We start from the raw sequence: 22,581 nt of genomic DNA, 5'->3' as shown, positions 1-22,581 counted from the left end.
TCTTACTCTTGGATTAGATTCAAAAGATGCAAGCACCAGATGGGAGTGAGCAAAAATAATTACTGCTAGCATTAATATCGCTTTAAATTTTGCAACACACTTTATAACATGCTATCTTGTTCTACCTTCAGAACAAGCCTCTGATGTAAGTGCTAGTATTATCCTCATTTTACAGAGGAGGAAACTGAGGCAGAAAGTAGCTTAGTGACTTGCCCAGGAACACACAGCTAGTAAGTAACTGACATCAAATTCAAATTCAGGTCTTCCTGACGCTAGGCCTAGCACTCTATCTGCAGTGCGGCCTCTAACAAGGCTGGAGAGTATTTTGTAAAAAAAAAAAAAAAAAAAGATATGATGGCTTTAGTAGAATGCAAACTCAATGCAGCATCCCAGAAAGAACAAAGAGACAGGCTTCATTAAGAGGGTTCAGGAAGGAGGAGTGCATAGCTTCTCAGCCCAGCACTCGGCACAGTGCCTAGCACACTGCAGGTGCTTCATACATGCTTGCTGACTGCTGACTGACTCGCTCGCTATATTCTTCCCAGGTCAGAAGACAGATGGAATATTTGGTTCGGCTCTTGGCATCGAAGTTCAAGAAAGATACTGAGAAGCTACCTTTGAGTACTGTTAGATAAGTGAGAGCAGGAAACAGCTGGAAGGAAGGGGCTGATTGTTAAATTTACACCTTAATAATCAGCAAATGCTACAAGTCATAGCTTAAGTAATTGTTTTGTTGATTATTTAGACTTGGGAAAGTGCTGGAGAAAACATTATGATGCATATTGAACCTGAAAAGCGTCTCTTGGGTCAATTTTCTTCTTCAGAGAGCTGGTTGTTAAACATTTACTAGCATACTCCTGATATAGAGCCCAGAAAGTAACCCACATGGTGAAGGTCCATGCTATATACAGGTTGAAGCAAATGGGGATGTTTATTTGGCCTGGAGAACAAAAGATTTGTGGGACATAATCACCATTTAAGGATGGTTCCCCACCCACCACTCTTACAGTCTAACCTGGCTCAGCTCCTCACTCCATGGACGCTGTCACCGCCACCCTAAAAGCTTCCTCACTCTGGAGATGCCGCCATCCCGAGTTCTCCTCTTCCAGTGGCGAGTTACTCCGGAGAACCTCCCTTCAGGGAAGTACCTACATCCGCCATTCTCTCCTCTCTCAGCTCCTGACTTGTTTCCTCACCACCCAGCTCCCTTTTAAGATTGTCTTTTCCCATTAGAATGTAAGCTTCCCCTGGGAAGGTATTTTCTTTCTTTTCGCTTGTGTTTTTATTCCCAGGCTCAGCACAGTAAGTATTTAATAAATGCTGAACACCTTGTCTAATCTACAAACAGCTGTCTTCATGTACTCAAAGAGCTATCATTCAGAATAGGGATTAACAGAGAAAGGGGTGGAAGTTACACGGAAGCAGATTTTGTGTCAATGCTACAAACATTTGGGTATAGATATCTAAGGCCTTTCTTTTTATCATTAACCCCCTTGGGGTGAACGCATAGCAGTGGAATTGCTTTGAAAAGGGGTATGGACATTTTACTCATTTATAATTCCAAATGGATTTTCAGAATGTTGGGCCAATTCACAGGTCCACTAACAATGTATTGGTGCACCATTTTACCAAAAATCCCTCCAGCAAGGACTCTTCCCATCTTTTCAACATCTCTGCCAACTTGCTGAGCGTTGTGGGCCAGGAGAAGGGGGGGACTTAATTCCCACCCTGCCATATCACCAACCAGGCTATTATAAGCCAAGACACAATCTAGAGTACTTTGAGTTCACTTTGCCCCCAGGGGAAGAACCTGGGACTCAGCTGTGGGCTATTTGGGCGAAGAGGCTATAAAAACAGTTTGGTGAGAAGCTCCTGAGAACCTAGAGAACTTCCCTGCTTAATGCTTTTCTTGTCATTGCCAAGGGCTTGTACTTACCCTGGACAACTTTTTATCACCTCGGGGATGTCTTTTACCTGGGGCCTGTTGTTTGTGTTTTCATTTAAAGAACTGTTTATCTGAACTCTCAGGCTCTGAGTGGTCCAATGTACCAGGGGAGGACCTGCAGCCTGGAACACTGGGGCTGAGGCCACACCTCTGCTTGTTCTGATTTGCATTTTTCTAATTCTTAGTTATTCAGCACATTTTTTCATAATAGCTATGAAGAGTTTGCAGGTCTTCTATGGAGAACCCTTCTTTTATATCCTTTCATTACATAACTATTGGGAAATGTTTTTTTTTCTCATATAGATCTGTTACTTTATAAATCTTAGATATCAGGCCTTTATCAGAAATGTCTAATTACAAAGAAAGAATTTTTTTTATCTCAGTAGTATTAATTTCGTTTAGTGAAAAGCTCCTCAATTAAATGTAAGTGACACAGCTATTTTATCTTTTACAACTGCCTCTATCCCTTGCCTGGTTAAAGATTTTTTCCACTCCCCACAGCCACGGAAAGTGCCTGATCTGGGGCTCTTCTCATTTTAGCATTCAGTTCCTGTACCTATTTTGTGTTTATTGCGGTATATGGTGTAAGAAACTGTCTGTAAGAAAATTAATCTAATTTCTGCCAAACCTCTCTCTAGTTCTACCAGTACTTCCTCTTTAACAAGGAGTTCTTTCCTTGGTAACTTCTATTCTGGAATTTTTCATAGTGAGATGACCTAAGTTCAGATGCCAGTGTGGCTACATACCCCCTCTCTGTGACCCTGAGCCAGTCCTTAGTCTGTGCAGGTCTCCGTTCCCTCTGATCGGAGGGCTAAGCAAAGAACTCTTCTGAAAGCTTCCATTTAAAGAGGGCTCCCAGATCCTCTGGCTCTTCATTTCTCACCGGCTACACTTCCCGTACTGGACTCTACGAGGGCGCCTCCCTGGGGATCTTCTTCCCCAGCCTCCTTCCCTCTCCAGATTCCTCTTTCCAACCTCTTTGTTTGTGGGCTGTCTTCTTCTCCCACTGGATTGTGAATTTCTTAACAGCAGGGGCTGCCTTTTTCTAATCTGTATCCCCAGCCCTTGGCATAGGTGCTTCATAAATGCTTATTAGCTGACTGACTCATCTGTACAATAACCATGTTGGTCTCAGTGGCCCCTCAGGTCCCTTCCAGCTCTCCATCTGTGATCCTGTGGTCTCTCCACAAAACACCTGGTACATGATTAGTACAGTACCCTAGTGTTTAGCACACAGTAGGAAACTTAATGAATTTTTACTGATTGGTTATCCAGAGCCTGCTTCAGATCTCCAGAGAGGAAAGACCTATCCTTGAAGTTGGCCCATTCCAGTTTCAGAAAGATCCAACTGTTGAGAAGTGCTGTTGGCAAGTTCTTCCTTACTTAGAGCTGACCAGTGCCTCACTGCCACTTTCCCCAAACTGGTCCTAATCCTGCCTCCTGGGGCCAAGAACAAGCCCAGCCCCTCTTCCACATGACAGCCCTTCAGAGACTTGACCCTGGCACCCACCCCACCCCTAGTCCTGGTCCTCATACAGGTCCATTTTCTATGTTTCAGTAACTCACATCTACCAGTGATCATTCATTTGGGTACCTACTATCTGTCAGGTGCTAGGGATAGGAAGACATTGAAAATGCAAGTTCCTGCCTTCAAGGAACTTAGCTTGGGGGGGGGGGGCTGCAGGACCATGTTCACTTTTTTCTGTGATTTTAGATGCATTATGGCCACTTTCTTAATTGGCCAAGTTGCCCTATGCTACTGGAGAGAAGAGGCCTCCTCACCCCACCCAGAAAGAAAGGTTCGAGGGCGTCAGTGTCCAAAGTAGGCCCTCCCCTTCTCACAGAAGCCATGAGTCTCCTTTGCTGTGTGCCTCTGAAGAATATTTACAGACCAGAAAATAAGGCCGATGAGAGACTTCTGCAGGTGCTGGACCCCCGTGCTCTCCCCCAACACAGGTGTTTCCACAAGGTTGGGGGCTGCCGTGAACACGTGCTGAGGAAGCTCACCTAGCTGAGGCATGCGAGCATAGGGCAGCATGGTGCACACTCAGTAAAAAGCTGAGACTGGGGATGGCAGGAGGCCAAAATTCAGAGCTATTACTGAGGGCCCAAAATAGTTCCCTATAATCCTTACATTAAAGGAAATACAGATAAGCAGTTCTTGGTAGACTCCTAAGTATGGGGTCCTCCCTTTCAAAAAAATCAGCTCTCTCTGATCCCAGGCCACTCTATCCAACTCCAGCCCCTTTTCCTCACTCTCATTTACCAATTCTAAGTATATTATTGAATCAGTAACAGAGCCTACTATGAGCCCCACTCTATCCTAGGTATTTCTGGGGTAAAAAGAGAAAGGGAGAGCCTAGTCCCTGCCCAGAGCATCTCACATCAGAAAAGAAGGCTTGGCTTGGAGTCAGAGATCTGGGATCAAGTCTTGGCTCCAGTTCAGGGGATCACTGAAGTAAGAGCTGTAAGGAGTCAGAGCTATTATCTAGCCTAATCCCTTCTTTTTCAGGCCAGGAAACTGAGACACACAGTGAGATCAAGTGACTTTCCCAAGGTTACATAGCTCTTTCTATCAAACCCAAAGCTGTGTGACTTTGGGCAAGTGACCACCCCACTCTAAGTCTCAGTTTCCTCATCTATAAAACAGGGATTAACTTTTTTTTAACCTCCTTACCTCACATAGTCTGAAAGACTTGGAGATCACTTGAAGCTGCTACCCCATTCTGATTGGGGAGGCAAGGCTTTGACTCAAGGAGATACCATAAAACAAAACAAAGTCAGTATGTGAGGAAGGACTCCAAGGTGTATCTGATCCAGTGACCACCATATGAGGCATAAAGAGTCAACCTCACAGCCAAGAAGGGATGGGTTCAAGTCCTCCCTATGACACATACTGGCTGTGTAACCTAGGTGGTCTCCCTATGACACATACTGGCTGTGTAACCTAGGCAAATCCCTTCACCACCCTAGGCCAGTGGTATCCAACACAAACAGAACAGGGACCGCAGAACCATTCGTAAGGATCCTTGTGGGCACGTACTAACTCAGAAAACCACGTAGCCACATTATCTACATGTCACTGTATTTTTATTTATTTTGTTAAATATTTCCCAACTCTATTTTAATCCATTTCAGACCACACTAGGACTGTCACGGGCCACATGGGCCATGTTTGGCACTGCTGCTCTAGCCAGCTCTGCAAGACATTACTTTGCCAATAAAAATGCCAATCCACCTTGGTAAAGGAGGCTCCTCACCCTCCACCAGTTCTAGACCTCCTACTCTGACTAGAATTAGCTGAGTATATTTTTAATAGACAAGAAACAATATTTTACTGATGTCCAAGTCCTTAAACCTGTTTTGGGTGCAACATCAGAACACTGACTTCTCAGAGTCAACATCAAAAGTAACATAAAGAACAAAAATGTAAAATAAGAAAAACAAACAGCAATTAAAACAAACCCAACTCAATCCATTTTAGCAAGTTACTGATGACTGCAAACAGGAAATGGCTGGAGGAAAGGACAATGACATCTCTCAGCATCTGCTTAAAAAGATGTTTAACCAATGTTAATTAAGTGACAATACAAGGAAACAAAGAATTGAAAAAGGACCCTAACTCAGCAAACGTCTGACTTAATCTGCCATGCAGAGGGAGGACATGGAAGCCAAGGGCAACAGCAGGTTAGAACACTGACCAGTTTTAGAGGGGAAGATGGTGGAAGACGAACAAGCAGCATCTTGTACGTATCTAGCTCTTTGTACGTGTTCTCCCCATTCTCCCTTAGAATGTGAGCTCCCTAAGGACAGACTGGTTTTGCCTTTCTTTGTATCACCAGCACTGAGCATGGTGCCTGGCACAAAGTAAGCACTTCCTAAACTCCTGATGATGGTCTAATGGAGGAAGAATACGTTTAAAGAAAGCTCATCAAGGTACTCAACTAGGCAAAGTCATCTCAAGGGCATTAAAGGATGAAAGCAGCAAAGTTATAATACACTTCTTTCCCCATGTGGAAGTGACCACATGTGAACTTGAACTCCACAGTCTAAGATGTGCTGCATGAGCAAGTGGACGTAACAATGAAGAAATCAAAGGTGGATAAAGGAGCTGGACTAGACAAAGTACAACCAAAGGAAATCCAGGTAACTCAAAGTACTGAAGAAGGAAGGTGTTAAGGAAATGGAGAAAATACTGGCCCTTAGGATTACCCGAGGAAAAGGTGACAAAAAATATCAATAATGACCGACCCATAAGGCTACTTTCACTTTATAAAATTTTTAAGAGCCTGGTGTGGTCTACACACACACACACACACACACACACACACACACACACACACACCACACACAGGTGCTGGCAGGCTGTCCAAAGTAATAATCCACAGCAAGTGATCTCTTGACCATCATGCAGCTGACTGAAAAGGATAGAGAACGCAATATCCCCCCATTCACACTGTTGGTTGGCTAGAATTATGCATTAATCCCTTGAGCAAAACATAGCCTTAAAGGCTCTCCTGAAGAAAGAGTCAAAATCACACAAGAGTCTGCCAATGGCCTTCAACACTGTCATGGAGGATGTCAAATGTACAGTTCACGTGATGGTCAAGTCTATCAGCTGTTCTTGTTTGTAAATGGCATTGTACTGTGTTCCTCAATCCCTGGCTCCTGGCAATGACTCCTGGAACAGATCCAAAATGCATATAAAAAGTTTAGCCTGTCTACATAGGGAAAACCAAGTGGATAAGGGAAGCCTCTTGTCCAGATGATAATGGATAATTCATAGAGCTGGTCTACTGATACACAACTAACATGGTGCCCAGCGCGCGCACACACACACACACACACACACACACACTCCAGCTTACAAATGTAAATGCCCTCCAGCTGTGGGCTCCAGAATCAGACATATTACTCCAGATGTGGTCTGGTGCGACCAGGACAGAGGAGAGCAAGGTCAACAACTCTGTTGTACAAGAAACTCTCTAACAACTCCACCTAAAACGACGATCCTTTTTCTGGTTGCAACATAGCACAAGATTCAAGCTGAGCCTGTGATCCCTAAAAACTCTCAGGTATTTTTCATAGCCCCCTGCATCCCAGCCTATACTTAGGAAGTTCAGATTTTTCACCTAAATGCAGCAGGCTACATCAATCCTTATTACATTTCGCTCAGCCTGCCTCGAAAATCACTTGTTATCAGATGCCCCTCCCAGAATTATCACCCACTAAATCAATAATCATACCACACATACATATGCTATGTGTGCATGTATACATACACATATATGTGTAGATGTACTTTATATAGACACACATATACGTATGTGCGTAGACACACATATACGTATGTGCGTATGCAAACGTTAGTGATTTGGATGAAAACACCATCGGTATGGTTATTGGTTTTGCAGGTGATAATTCTGGGAGAGAAGATGGTAACATCTGACAGTCAGGACTTAGACGGGGCCATATCGCGAGTCTAAGGCCAAGGACAGATCCCTGGGGCACTGCACTAGAGACTTCCCTCCAGGCTAACACTGACCTCATCCCAAAGCACAACATTGTACACTACTGCCCATCTTTATATCTCACCGTCTTACAATTAAGACCACAGCAGAGAATGGAAGCTAGGCAGGCAGGTAAAGCAAGGAGCATTAGCTGAGTGTTCATCATGTGCTACGCTTTGCGATATGCACTACAGATACAAATATAAGCCAAAAGAATGACAGGTCCTGCCCTCGACAAGCGTGCGACGACGTCAACACACAAAAAGCTGAGGATACCTACCCTGAGGAATGGTCTGGAGAGTCAGAATTATCGATGCCAAACACTCAGGAAATCTGGGGAAACTATGTAGCATTCCCAGGTCAAATAGCCCAGGAATCTTGTCAAAAACAATTTCTTTAAAATAAGAAAAAAGGAAATGAGGACTGCCTAACTGCACAGGAGTGGGGAACCTGTGGCCTGGAGGCCGCATGTGGCCCTCTAGGTCCTCAAGTGTGGCCCTCTGACTGAATCCAAACTTCACAGAACAAATCCCCTTAAGAAAAGGATTTGTTCTGTAAAACTTGGACTCAGTCTAAAGGCCACACCCGAAGACCTAGAAGGCTACATGCGGCCTCCTGGCCACAGGTTCTCCATTCCGGTCTACAACGATCTATTCTCCCCTTTTACAGATGAGGAAAGCAGTTGGCAAAGAAGTACCCTGAGGTTGAGGTACTCCCCACCAAAGTCCTAAAAAGGTTTTCATATCTTCCTTGTCCAAACAGCCCAAAGCTGAGTTCTGGATCAGTCCTCCTCCAGGACCATGGTACTCATCAAGTTGGCAAAGATGACAAACAGATAGGAGAAGTCAACGTTGGACGGGTTTCAGAAAAATGGACATACTAATGCATTGTGAGTGGAGCTGCAAACTGGTCCGACCAGTCTGGAAATCGATTTAGAATCAAGCAAAGAAAGTGACTAAGATGTCCATACCCTTTGATAAAGATAAGATATGAAATACACTGATAAAATGCGATCCAATTTGTAAAGCATTTAACAGGCCTCTGTAGGAATACTCATTCTCTCTCCTGCCTTAACACAGTATTCTACTCTGTCGTCTCTCCTTATTTACTCCTTCTGTATACACTCCGAGAAATAACCGAACAAAGGAAGCAGCATGCCAGGTTCTAAAGCGGGTAAGAGACATCCCTGGGGAACACGCGAGCCAGGGAGGAGGCTTCAGACACCACAACGCAAGATGCAGGAGCTCCGTCCCAAGGCCAACTTTGTTTCCCTCTCACTTCCTCAGTTTCCCTTCTCATGTAACAAGCTCTAGAATTGGAAGGACTTTCTTTACTCATGAGAAAACTCAGACCCGGGGAATAATAACAATAATTAATAATGATAACCATAATAATAATAACAACAACAACAACAGCAACAAGAGCTGGTGTTTATATATGGCTTTAAGGTTTGCAGAGCGCTTTGCAAATGTTATCTCATCTGATCTTCTCTGGGAGGGAAGTCCTATTATCAGTCCCATTTTATAGATGGCAAAACTGAGGGAAGCAAAAGTTTATTGACTTGCCCAAGGTAACACAGCTACTAAGTGTGTCTCAGGCTAGATTTGAACTCAGAGCTTCCTGACTGTAGGCTCAGCACCACACACTGCTAGTAGGACTTGCCCAAGGACACAAAAGAAGCAAACCCACTCCCTCTGACTGTACATCCATCGTTTCTTTCTCCGCCCCCTGCAATATGGGCATTAAGAATACGTGATTCACCTCCCTCATCCGGAGAACAGAGACGTCTGAACATTGATTTCAAAAAGCTGAACAGCATACAGCCCCGGCGAGGATCTGGGGCCTCGGAGGCGCTCAAACACCCCTTAATTCTGGTGGGTTTGGTTTTTTCCCCACATTCAGCCTCATGCTCGCCCTGTTCCTGCTTAGTCAGGGAATTCTGACTCAACAGACAGAATGCAGGACCACCTCCTGTCACCGTCTCCTGTCACCGTCGGCCTGCCCTGTTCGATGCAAAGAAGAGGAAATGCCCCCTCAGGGGTCCTGGGTTAAGCCTTTGCAGTATGGAGGTACCAGAGAGCAGGGGGAAACACTACCACCAGCCCCCGGCCCATGGGCATGGAGGAGAGAAACTGCTAAATCCCCTCTGGACCGAGCAGCTGAATGCCCTGCTAGGTGTGAGGCCAGCAACAGCCTCTTCTCCGAGGATGCCGCTGCCTCGCAGAGACCAACGAAGAGGGTCTGGGAAAGCCGGACAAGAGCCTGTCCCTCCCTCCAGCCACAGGAAGGGCTGCAGAGCCCAAAGGCATGGCCTGGGCCACCCGAAATCCAGCAGGGGCAGCCAGACTCTTAGATGAGAAGGGGAGAGGCCGAGAGCTACAGGTCCTGAGATCAGAGGCAGCTTTGCTATTTACCCCCTTGGGCCTAAGTGCAAAACCTCACTTCCTGCAGCCCTGGTGTGGTCCTGTATAAACAGAAGAGTTGGGACAAGATGATTTTAAAAGTACTCTCCACCCAGGGCAGGGATCTCTCTACAGCAGCCCTGAAAACTGAGGTCATCCAGCCTCTGGTTGGAGACTGGAGGGATGGGGAGCTCCCCACCTATACCCCGGGTGGCCGACTCCGAGGATGGACAGGGAGGTCTTTCTCCTCCACTTCCTTAAACTACAGAGAACAATGAAGTCACCAGCCGGGTAGCTCAGCAGAGTAACTGCCCCTCCTTGGGCCTCTGCTTCCCCACCCACCAAGGGCTTCAGGAAGAGGGCAAGTTTACTGACAGCTCTCCCAGCCCTAACCTCATCGTCGTCATTATTAGTATTAAATTACGACCAGTTGGTTAAGTCATCGCAGGATAACAGATTTAAAGTAGCAAGAGACCATTTTACAGATGAGGAAACTGAGACCCCAAAAGAGAAAGGGATTACTGTCCGTGAGATCTGGACTTGAATCCAGATCTCCTGACCTTAGTCTAGGCCTCCCCCACTGTTTCCACCAGAGGCTTCCCGGCTGGCCCTTTTTAATGGACTTTCCCACAGTACTTTCTTCCAACAATCTTACATGACATTCGACTGCCCAATCACCATTATCTCCCCTTTACAGGCGAGGAAACTGAGGCTCGGTGAGGCCACAAGACTTGGTCCTGTCCCAGGCCAGCCTCGCAAAGGCACCAACCTGCCACATGGGGAACAGAGGAAGGGCCCTGGACACAAGGCTCAGGGGGCAAGGCAGAAGCGAGGCAGGGGCACCTCCTTTAGGGTCTTACCAGGACATGACTTAATTACTCTTCACAGGATCAGAGAGCTCAGAGTTCTTAACCTTAACTTTCTAAAAAACACTTTTATAACTGCATTTCAAAATAACTGGTTTCCTTTGCACTAGGATGTGTTTTATTTTGTGCTTAATTTAAAAGCACGATTTTGAGAAGGGGCCAGGCTTCACCAGACTGACTTCCAAGGGGTCCTGGGCACAGAGAAGGTGAAGAGTCCCTATACCACCCCATACCGCCTCCAGTCAGACCAACCTCGGCTCATGGAGGCCAGAAAGGTCCAGGCACAGCCAGCAGGACCACCAAGGTCCTCTCCAGCTGCCAACATTCTAGGACCCTGAACCAGGGAGGGGGGCAGGAGAACTACTTCCTACATGGACATCCCTGGTTCATAGCCCTTTCCCAGTACCACATAAGCAGCCCTACTCGGACACTGAGACCCAAAACAAACCTGAGGCAGATCCTTCTCCAAATCCTTCCCACCTATTCATCAATGAGCCCCTCCCTCCTCAGCTGGTACTATCCCAGCCCCACCCATCTTCAGCAGAAGTCTTACTTGTGTATCACTGGCTCAGAATCTGGGCCCTGGGGACCACATACACAGAAGACATCACCTTCTGTGCCCCTGGGGATCAAGGTTCACAGCCTCCTCCCCTCCTTCCATCCCTCATAAGGCAAAGGACAAAGGAACTCTGCCTGCCATCCATCCTCAGGGAGGAGGTTTGAACACCACCCTCAAAAACACTGGGGAACGCCAATGATGGTTTTCTAGGGAAGATCAGTTTCACCAGAGACTCGCCACCCATCAGGGGAAGCCCTCACCAGCTCTGCTACTAAAAGGTACGATTCCTGGATCTCTGGGCCTGCAAGCACCAGCCACGCCTGGGAAAATCTGCATGGCTCAAGGGCATTAGACAAAACCACACTTTGACACCTGACCTATTTCTAGAAAGCTTTCCCTTCTCTTCTCCAGCCCATCCAGAGAGGTATTTTTGAGGAAAACAATATTCATCTTTAAAATTAAGAAATGAAAGAAAGACATCAAGAAAGTCGATACAGTATCACCCCAATGAGCTCAAGTTTCATTTGTGTGACAAGATTTAAAAAAAAGGAACCAGCCCTTGCAAAGACAAAGGGAAGCAGCTACAGGGGAGGAAGGGTCTTTGTCTGTGGGGAAGAGATGGGCTGGTCCCTGGGGTTCATGAACCCTCCCAGGCAGGAGGCAAACACCCCACTGGGGCTTGTCTGAGAAAACACGCACATTCACAATGATCTTGAACACCAAGCCTGAGGTTACCAAGCTCCTGAGCTGTCTAGGAAACACAAACGAGACAGCTGTGACATCCAGGCCAGTCACAAAGGTCCTTTGAGCAACGTGAGGGCAGAGGAGTATGACCGGGCTTGCCTCTCTTTCCAAAAAAGCTAAGAAATGCAGAAAATGAGACGGGAACAACATCCTCAAAGCCTCCTTCTCCTCCAATGCACCCCCCCCCCACACACATATCCAGTCTGCTGCCATCCCCACAATGTCTTTCCCCAGCAGCCCTTTCCTTTCTCCCCCATTCTCACAGGCCCTCTCACAGCCCTGGACCAGACCCTCATCCTCCCTCACACAGACTATTGAAATAGCCTCCTAACAAGTCTGCACTTTCCTCTCCACCCTTCACGCAGCTGACAAAGTAATACTGCTAAAGCATGGCCACAGCACTCCCCTTCTCAATAAGCCTCAGGGGGCCCCCTCTTGCCTCTGGGACAAAAGGCCAAATCCTCCTGGCTGGAGTGGGGTGGGGAGAGAGGACATTTTGCCATTTCCTTCTCCAGCTCATTTTGCAGATAAGGAAACTGAGGCAGAGTGAAGTGACTTGCCCAGGGTCACACTGCTAAGTGTCTGAGGCCACATTTGAACTCAGAAAGATGAGTCTTCCTGACTCCAGGCCAGGTGCTCTGTGCACTATGGCACCCCCTAGCTGCCCCTGCCTAGCATATATTAAGCACTTAACAAACAGATGATTTGAGTCTCAATTTTTCCTATACACTGACGGCTTCTGAAGTCCCTCCTACCTCTGACAGTCTAGGATTCAATTCTATTCCATGAGCCTTAAATCTAATCTCTGGTGCAAAGTACCCAGATGTCCCACATATGGGAAATCAGGAATACACATATACATACACACACACACACACACACACACACACACATACACACACACACACACACACACACACACACACACAATCTGACAAAGCCTTCTACTTCGCTGTCAGACAAAATCCTCAGGCCTTGGCAGGTGCCCCCATCATTAGCCCTCTCGCGGCCACCCTGCCTGAGGATGACTTGTCCAGCTCCCAGCTAGCTCGACCACCCAATCCACAGCCTCCCCAGCTCACACTGAGCGCTGCTCAGTCTCACCTTGCTGAAGACCTACAGGACGCATCCTCCTAATGTTTGGGAACTGAGAGCGAGAGAATTTCCCCAACCAGAGTGGAAATGCAAATGTGCACAGAGACAGGCGTCAGGCCAGCAGCTCTAGTACCCCCTCCTGCGCAAGCCATCCTGGATCCAGGTCAGAGGTCAGAACAGTCATTTCAGGAGAAAGGAAATCGCATCAACCCAACCCCTGAGGTTTGAGGATAGGCAGGCTAAGCACTTTTAAGACGAGATTAATAACAAGGGGTGGGGGAGGGAAGAGGAGGGGAGACAGGGTCCAGATTTCCTCCTTCTTGCTGAGAAAACACTCTGAGTAAAAAGGGGTGATGCAGAGGTGGGGGGTCCCGCAGGAGAGCCCTCCCCTAGGCAACAGAGGCCCAAGAGTCTGTGAATCTGATTATCTTCAAAACATGTCTGGGAAGACATGCCCAACTGGGGTGGGGGAGGAGGAGGGAGAAGGGCCTGCCTGGCTAATAGCAACATGAATAATTCACAATTATACACCACTTAAGGTCCCTCCTGCTCACTCTGCCTGCCTTGAAGCAGAAGAAACCAGACTGGAGAGTACAAAGACCCTGGATCTGAGATCAGAAGACCAGAGCCTGAATGTCAGCTCTACCTCAGTTTCCTCCTCTGTAAAATCAGGGGGCTGGGCTGGATCTCAAAGGCCTGATCAGTTCTATAGCTGGTGCCGGGAGAAGCCCCCCACCCACCCTGCAGAGCCACCAGCGATCAATACTCCCTCCTTCTCAGCCACGAGCCAACAGTCAGACATGGCTGTCTCCATCACATAGAGGCAGCTCGATGGTGCGGTGGATAGAAAGAAGTCTGGACGTGGAGTCAGGAAAACCTGAGTTCAAATCGATCCCTGAGGCTCCCTAGCTGGGTGAACCACTGTCTGCCTCAGTTTCCTCATCTGTAAACATAGGGATAATGATAGCACCTACTTCCCAGGGTAGTTCTGAGTCTCAAACGAGATGCAATTTGTGAAAAGGGCTCAGCAGAGCTCCTGAAACATAGTAGGAGCTAAATAAATGCTCATTTTTCTTCCAACCTCCCTTCCTTCCTCTCCTGATGACCCAGGAGATGGCCATGTGGGCCACTCCAGGGAGCACAGGACACACAGCTCTAGGGCCCTAATCTCCCCTTCCATTCACTTGTGGAGATATCAAGTCCACGAAGCTCACTGGCCAGAAGAGGAAACCGAGGCTCGGTGAAGGAAGGTCACCTGGCCAAGGTCACCGAGCAAGCAGGCGTCAGAGTCAGCCCCGGACAGCTAAAAACAGACAACTCACCATCCTCAGCAAGTGGCCCCTCCAAACAACAGAAGACCTGTGCACTTAGTCCTGTCGGCTGTGGGACCGGGACTCTGGGCCTCAATTTCCCCAATGAGCTTCCCAGCTCTGACTGTCTAGGATTCCATTCCGCTCCAAAAAACACTCCCTAGGATGCGCCAAGCGCTGAGCCGGGCATCCAGAACACAAAGAAACAGATTCTGCCCTCAAAGAGCTCACGTCCTATGGGACGAGCAGTTCACGATCCTCAGCCCCTTCCATCGTAGGGCCTCAGTTTCTCCATCTGTAACATGGGAGACTAGACAATCGCAAAGGATCCTTCCAGCTCCTAACCTTCTGCAGTTATTAAAGATCTCATCTAAGCCAAGGGCACGAACACATTACAAGCTGCAAGGTGGCAGAATAACGGCGGCCCCATGACAGTGAAGGCTCACGTGGTACCCAGGCAAGCCTGTGCCTGGGAAGCAGCCGCCTGAGGAGGGGTCCAGGGGCCACGGCAGAGCGGGAACAGGCCACTAAGGGGAGAGTCATTACTGGTAGGATGGGGACAAAAAAAAGGTCATTCCTGATGCTGGAAATGTCAACTGGCTAATGAGCGCGCTGCTTACCCCACCACACACAGCAGAGTGTAACCTGGAACTGGAACCCTGTTTAAATCATTCTGTTAATGAAGGCCGCCATGCTAATTTTAGGCCTGTCATTATTTCTTCTATGGGATTAAAACGCCTTGTCCTATGCCCATTTCATATGACACACTGGCTACCTCCCTGCCTCCTTCCCTCTGGGGGAAAGCCCCCAACGGCACCACCCCCCAAGCCCCACAGTAACGAACACCGAATACAGGAGAACAAGGGAGCCGGCGTTTAGAAAGCACCTACTATGTGCAAAGTTAAGCGCTCTACAAATATTACCTCATTTGATTCTCTGAGAGGTAGGTGCTATCACTCTCCTCACTTTACAGATGCGGAAACTGAGATAGGCTGAGGCAAAATGACTTGCCCAGGGTTCACAAGCAGGAAGTGCCTGAGGCTGAACTTGAACTCAGGGCTTTTGGACTCCAGGACCAGCGCTCTTCTCCACTGCACCACCAGCTACACAGGGAAGGAAGGAGGAAGGAGGAAGAGAGAGAGGGAGGAAAAAAGAAAGAAGCAGTGAGAGAAGGAAGGGAAGGAGGGAGGAAAAGACAAAAAAGAAAGAGAATAAGAGAAGGAAGGGACAGGAGAAAGGAAGAGAGAAAAGAAAGCAGGAAAGTGGCAGGAAAAGAAGGAATAAAGAGAAAAAGATGACTGAGAGAAAAGGGAGGGAGGAAGGGAGGGATGGGACAGATGGGGAATGAGGGAAGGAGGAAAAGAAGAGAGAAAGATTGAGAGAAAAGGAAAGGAGGAAGGGAGGAACAGAGGGGAAATGAGAGGAGCAGGAAAAGAAGAAAAAAAGACAGAAAGGGTGAGCAAAAAAAGGAAGGAAGGAGAAAAGAAGGAAGTGTAAGAGAACCAGAGAGAAAGGAGAGAGAAGCAAAGAGTTATTTGCTTGGGCTGGTCCAGGGTTCTGGGGGCTCTGGAATAGTCTTTAGGGCCCAAGAGAGGCAAGGATGCCCATCCTTTAAAGAGAACTCAGCCATCACCAGTTCATCTAATGCAACCTGCTCATTTTACAGAAGGGTAAACTGAGACCTGGAGATGGACAGTGACTAGCCCAAAGCCAAAGGAATGAGTCAAGGATTCAAGCCCAGGTCTTCCAACTCCAAATTCATACTCTTTCCCTGCCTAAAAACAACGTAAAAGAAAAACAGAGGCTCCTTCAGCATCCCCTTTGTGGTGACTGGCTCCCTGAATTTGTAAGCTATCGCTTCTCCAAACTTGTATAAAACCCAAAATCTGGGCGAGGCAGCTCCAGTGTCTGCAGGGCTCATGGCTCATGATTCGTCACCTGTTAACACAAAGGGCTTATTACAGGCAAAGAGAAGGGAATGATGTGAAAGGGGTTTCTAAAGCCGCTTGGCTCCAGCAGCACCTGTCTGGGGAAGCTTCGGCTGCTTCTCCCTCTCCCTGGCTGGCTGGCACTCTGCTCTCTAGTCCCTGTCCAGACGCTCACTTTTGGGAGGAACTAAGCTGGAGATCTTGAGGAAAAGGACAGCCAGGGTAGTAAGGACCTGGAACCAGGGATGCGCAATCTGGAGAAGAGGGGGCAGGAGTGGAAGGACAAGCCATGGCCTACTTGGCCCCCAGATCAGAACAAGGAGCAGTGAATGGGGGGGGGGGAGGGAAATAGATAATAACAGACAGATTACAGCTTAAATTTCTAAAAATTAGAAGTGATTATGGGCACCTAGGTGGTGCAGTGGATAGAGCTCTAGGCCTGGAGTCAGGAGGACCTGAGTTCACATATGGACTCAGACACTAGCTGTGTGACCCTGGGTGAGTCACTTAACCCAGTTTGCCTTAGTTTCCTCATCTGTCAAATGAGCTGGAGAAGGAAAGGGTGAACCACTCCAGTATCTCTGCCAAGAGAACCCCAAATGGGGTCACAGAGTGCTGGACACTACTGAAATGATTGAACAACAACTCTAGTGAGGTGGTGGGTTCCTCTTCCCTGCAGGCTTCCAGCTGAGGACAGATGACCTTTTATTGGGGATGTGGTAGAGGAGAATTCTGTTTCAAGTAGGGGTTAGACTAGCTTGTTGGTGTCCAGGACCCCTCTGGACACCTGGAGAAGCCCAGGGACTCCTGCTCAGAATCATGTTTTCAATGCCCTTCTTTGTGGGGTGCCCCCCACGTGCCCCCAGCACTTAGCACATACCAAGTACTTAATAAATGTTTGTTGACTAAATGCATAAAATTTAAAAAAACACAGGAAACCAAATTACATCAAAACAGAGTTGTCACAATTTTTTTAAAGCACAAATTTGTGTATTTCTGGCTAAGATGGTAAAAAAAAATGGTACAGGTGACTTCTTGATCGTCTCTGTCCTACTAGATCTACTAGAGAAGACAACGCATATACAGATAAGCATTTACAGAACAGACGTACAAGGTAAACAGGGTTGGGGAGAAGGGTACCAGCGGCCCGGCAGAAGGAAGAGAATCGGAAAAAAGACTTCATTTAGAAAATGTCACTTCAGGCAAGTTTTAAAGGAAACAAAGGTCAGGAAAAAAAAATAATTATGTTTCTAAGTTCCAAATTTAAAACCATTTAGTAGAGGAAAGACATTCCAGGCACGGGCAAATGACTGGTACAAAGGCTTGGAGGAGGGAGACTGAAATGCCATTTGAGAAAAACAACAGAAAGTTCAGGCTGCCTGAACCCCAGAGTGCAGAGTAAGGAAGGAACACACAAATCGGAAAAGCGAGTTAGGCCCAGGTTGTAAAAGGCTTTAAAAGCCAAACAAAAGAGTTTATTTTATCCCAGAGGTAACAGGGAGCCACTGCAGCTTACTGGGGGGAGGGCAGTAAGCTATCAGACTCGTTTGACATCTGGGTGAGGGGAAGGATTGGCGTGGGAAGAGACAAGAAGTCTAAGTCCAGGATGGACACAGTCTTGTACAGGTTGTTTCCCCCATTAGAACATCAGCTCCCTGAAGGCGAGATCTGGGTTTCTGCCTTTCTCTGCGTCCTGAGCGACCACCGGGATACCCAACACATAGGAAGCACTTAATCCGTGCACGTGGACTGACTGGTGCTTAATACACGAGAGCTGACTGAGGCAGGGAGATCCGCGATGGACTGCAGGTGCCCAAGGCAACCACATTTTTGGACATGGCCAAGGAGGGAGTTGTTCTTCACAGTCATTACAAGGGCTGTGTTAATCTTTTTTTCTAGTGGGAATGGGGAGTGGGAGAGAGAGAACACACTTCTTGTTTCTTTGTTGTACTTAAAAAATTAAAAAGGCTGTCCCGATGGCCCAAGTGAGAGGCGGTGAGAACCTGAACCAGGGTGGTGACTATGTGAGTGGAAAGAAAGGGGCGTGTTCAAGAGGCGCAGGCAGGAAACAGCACGACCCGGGGGATGGCACGGCTATTCCATTTGGCAGTGCTGTTGTTCAATCACGTCACACTCTCCCTGACCTTCTTGACAGAGATTCTGGAGCGGTTTGCCATTTCCTACTCCAGCTCATTTTACAAATGAGGAAACTGAGGCAAACAGGGTGAAGTGACTTGTCCAGGGTCATACAGCTAGTAAGTGTCTGAGGCTAGATTTCAACTCAGGTCCTCTCACCTCCAGGGCTGCTCCCAGAGATGTTCCATAACCTACCTAATAAGCTCACAGACATACTTAAGTGAGCAATGCCCCACACACTCAATCTAACTCTGCCACGCCTTCTACAGGAAGCCCCCCCCCAGCCCCCGGTTAACGCCAGGGCCTTCCCTCCATTAATTATTTCCTACTTAGCCTGTCTAATGCTTACTTTGTCTATGTTTGTCTGCATGTTTTTTCCCTCATGAGATTTCAAGCTTCCTGAGGGCAGGAGCTGCCTTTTGCCTCTTTTTGTATTCCCCAGTGCTTAGCACAGTACCTGACACATTGTTAAGTGTTTATTGACTGATACTACCTATGTGAACACGTCACCTCCTTCTCCAGAACTCAGGGTCCTAACTGTAAGACTGCAGTTATAAAACACTGGCCTAGAGTCAGAAACCTGGCTCTGAGCCCTGGTGTGCCCCTCCCAGCTGTGAGGCCAGCCGGGCAGTCACCTCTCAGTCTCCTCACCTGTAAAACTGTGGTTGGGCTGAAAGGAACCAGAAGGTCCAACGTTACTTATGTGATTCTGTGACTAGATCATCCCCAGGTCCCACTCAGCCTGCTCGAAATCCTCAGCATGAACTAATTTTCCATCAGAGGTGATGGGGTGGGGGCAGCAATCAGGGTCCCAGGGGCAGGGAAGGCCAGAGAGCTCTTGGGGAAGACGGGGACAGCGGACAAATGAGTTTAGCTCTAAGGAAAAAGGGGAGGGGGTCAGAAAGGGCCAACCCCACCAAGAATCTGGTTACCAGAGGTGGGGAGCCTGCAGCCTCAAGGCCATATGTGGCCCTCTAGTCCCCAAGTGCAGCCCTTTGACTGAATACTTCGTTCTATGATTCAGTCAAAGGGCTGCACTTGAGGACCTAGAGGACCCCATGTGGCCTTGACACCACAGGTTCACAACCCCTGGTCTAGTATGACAATCTAAAGAGTTTAGATTGGATCTGAGCAATGTAGTGACAGCTGTGTCCAAGATTAGTTAATTAAAGCCCCACTTACTATGTGCCAGGCACCATGTTACACAGAGGACAGACATAAAGTGAAACAGGGCAAGCAATAAGCAATTATTAAGCACCTCCCATGTCCATCGACAAGCATTTATTAATGCCTACTATGTGCCAGGCACTGTGGTGGAAATGCAAAAACAAAAAACAAGATTATAATAACTTAGGTAGGTCACAATGCCAGGTCTCTGCTCAGATTATGACAATGGAAATGGAAATAATCCTAATAACAACATTAATGGCAACAATGATGACTAGCACTTCTATAGTGCTTTCAAGTTCACAGAACACTTTACGTACATTATTTCACTGGATGCTCATCACGATCGTGGGAGGTAGGTACTATTATTATTCTCCTTTTGTAGATGAGAAAATTGAGGCTAACTGAGGTTAAATGACTGGCCCAGGTTCACACTGTTGATAAAGAGTCCCAGGCAGGATTCAAACTCAGGTTCTCCTGACTCCAGCACTGGTCCAAGCGAGCCCCCTAAGCTGCCTCAAAGACAGCTTGTGAAGTGGTCAGGAGACCGGGGATCAAATCCTAGCTTCCTCCCTTCCCACCTGCATGACCCTGGACAGGTGGATTTTTAGCTCCCTCCTAGGCAGAGGAGGGTTTCCAGCTATAAATCTATGAGTCAATCAATGTCCCTTCTTCCTTTTCCCCCACGAGCCCCAACTAAAACTGTGATCTTAGCTAGAAGATACAGGATGAAAAGATCATACAATCTGCAGCTACCATTGACTAGGCAGATTCATTTTAAATTTCTAAAGTGCTTGGAAAGAAAAAATGATTATCTGTATTTGAAAAAAAAACAATTTTGTTTTAAAAAATCAAATGTTCAATTGTGCCCTCTTTTGTCCAGCTGCTGGTGCTCACTGATGGGGTCATCTGGATTTAAGAAGCAAGAGACAAAGACCTCCAGAAAGCCCAGTTAGGCTGGGTAGAAAACGTGGAGGGAAGGCTCAGCCCAGCCCCCTTTCACAGCCTGGCCCAAGCATGACTCTCACATACTTCGGTACCCTGCTCTCTGCAGCTCCATCAGAGAGGCAACCTTCTACTTCAATGAGGGAGACGGTTGGTGGGCGGCTTCCTGCAATTTCAGGGATTCCCATCAGAGGGGAGGACGGGGCTGCCTATCTTGGGGGGAGGGAGAAGAGTGGCCATTCCGTTCTTAGTAACTATTAAAGCAGCCTGCTTGATACGCAAGGGCCAACAAAGCAGACTCCGAGTCAAATCTGGGCCAGGCACTGTGTTAAGTGTCGAAAAAGAAAGGAACCAGATTGGTCCCTGCCCTCAGGGAGCTTACAGTCTAACGGGGAGACGATATGCAAACAACTACGTGCACATAAAATACCGAGAATGAATGCAGGATGAGTCAGAAAGCCCATGGGGGGAGGGGTTGGAGACTGCCTCCTCTCTGGTCATCAGAGACCCTCAACTGGCCCCCAAACCCCAGAAACCTAGAGACATTTCTCCAAGTCAGCTTCCCCCACCCACTTTTCTAGAGTTTCTCTCTAAAACTTCAGGAGCCCAGCCCTCTCCCCAATCAGCTACCAAGTGCCCAGAATTACCTCCCCCCAAAGAAACAGACCTGTCTCGGCAGGCTCAACACCGGGGGTCGCTAAAGCTGAGCCCCAGAAATAAAAAGGGTTCCCCTTTCCCCAGCCCCCTCCTCCTCCCCCAGCCCACCCCGAGCAGTAAAGGGGGGGGGAGCCTCAGCCGTAGCTTTCCCTGCAATTAGGGAGAACAGACACCCTAGGGACTCGGTGTCGTCGGGCTCCCCGCTGGGAGCAGGGGGATGATGACAAAGGGGGCCGCCCCCGCCCCACAACCTGCCCGGACTTTGCGGCGCCAGAGCTTAGGGAGTTACCACAACCACAGAAAGGGTCCACAAAGAATAACAGCAGATTCGCCCCCCAAAACATGGGGGAGGCTGAAGGGTCACCCCACAGAGTCCCCGTTTCATAGGATCTACAGAGGCTCTAGAACGCCTTCAAGCCAAGCCCTTCCTTTTACAGAGGGGGAAACTGAGGTGCAGAAGGAGGGAAGCGATTGGCCCTTGCTAGGAAACAAACGGATCCCTTTGGGGAAGGAACTCATGCCTCCAAATCCCGCAAACACCCGGGGATCCTTAATTTCCCCCAAGCCCACCGCGCCTTCCCCCACTCCCCCCCTACCATGCGAAGGGGGTCGGCAGGAAAGAGACCCCGGGAGTGCAGCAGTCGAGGCCCGGGCCAAGCCTGAGATGGTCCGCGTGCAACCCGAGTTCGGAACCCCTTAGACGCCGCTCCACCCCTCCCCCCTCCCTGCCAACAGAGGGGGTGAGCTGAAGGGGAAAAGGAGTCCCCCAAAGGGGGCGGAGAAACCGAGTCCCGGCAAAGAGATGCCGGCGGGGGGGGGGGAAGCTGAGCCCTCGCAAGAGGACCGAGGTGGTTGCTGTTTCTCCAACAGGGGTCACGGCCCGGTTCCGGGTCCCGTGTCTCGCCCGCCCCGTCGATTACCTGGTTCTTGAAGCGCATCTTCTCCGCGGCGGCGGCCCGGGAGTGGGGGGCAGCAGGAGGAGGGGCAGGAGCCCGAGCCGGATCCCGAGGGAGGCGCAGGGCTGCACGCGGAGCAAGCGGATGGAACGTGCCCAGGAGCCAAGCGGATGCAGAACTACGACACAACGTTCGGAGGGTCCCCTCCCCCTTCCCTTCCTCGGCCAGCACGTGGCCTTCCCCCCCCCCGCCTCGCACGTGCGGCTGGGTCAGCCGCGGGCCACGTGGCGCCCCCCCCCCCGTCCCCGGATCCTGGGCAAGAGAGCGGCGGAGCTGCCCCGACGTACCGGCGCGCCCCGGCCGCGCGCGCCCCCGGGCACCTTCCGAAAGCCTCGGTGGAAGGGGGCCGCGGCCTTTGCGG

General features: G+C 48.6%; 1 protein-coding gene across 2 annotated transcripts in view; it reads right to left on the bottom strand.

Annotated features, from left to right (window-relative positions):
- ELAVL4 (ELAV like RNA binding protein 4) overlaps nt 1–22,335 on the bottom strand; it is a 147,350-nt gene extending 125,015 nt beyond the window's left edge. Inside the window, exon 1 of one of the 2 annotated variants that reach the window (XM_020987723.2) lies at nt 22,185–22,335. In XM_020987723.2, coding sequence (XP_020843382.1) covers nt 22,185–22,202 — 18 coding nt within the window. In that variant the 5' untranslated portion in view covers nt 22,203–22,335. Of the gene's footprint in view, nt 1–4,622; nt 4,764–22,184 lie in introns of those variants that run through there. The other variant, XM_020987728.1, reaches the window with a different exon arrangement.
- Nucleotides 22,336–22,581: the final 246 nt, after the last annotated feature.

Source organism: Phascolarctos cinereus, unplaced genomic scaffold (genome assembly GCF_003287225.1).
Source record: "Phascolarctos cinereus isolate Bilbo 61053 unplaced genomic scaffold, phaCin_HiC Scaffold_5;HRSCAF=322, whole genome shotgun sequence".
Classification (NCBI taxonomy): Eukaryota; Metazoa; Chordata; class Mammalia; order Diprotodontia; family Phascolarctidae; genus Phascolarctos; species Phascolarctos cinereus.
This window is presented reverse-complemented; position numbering and strand designations above follow the sequence as displayed.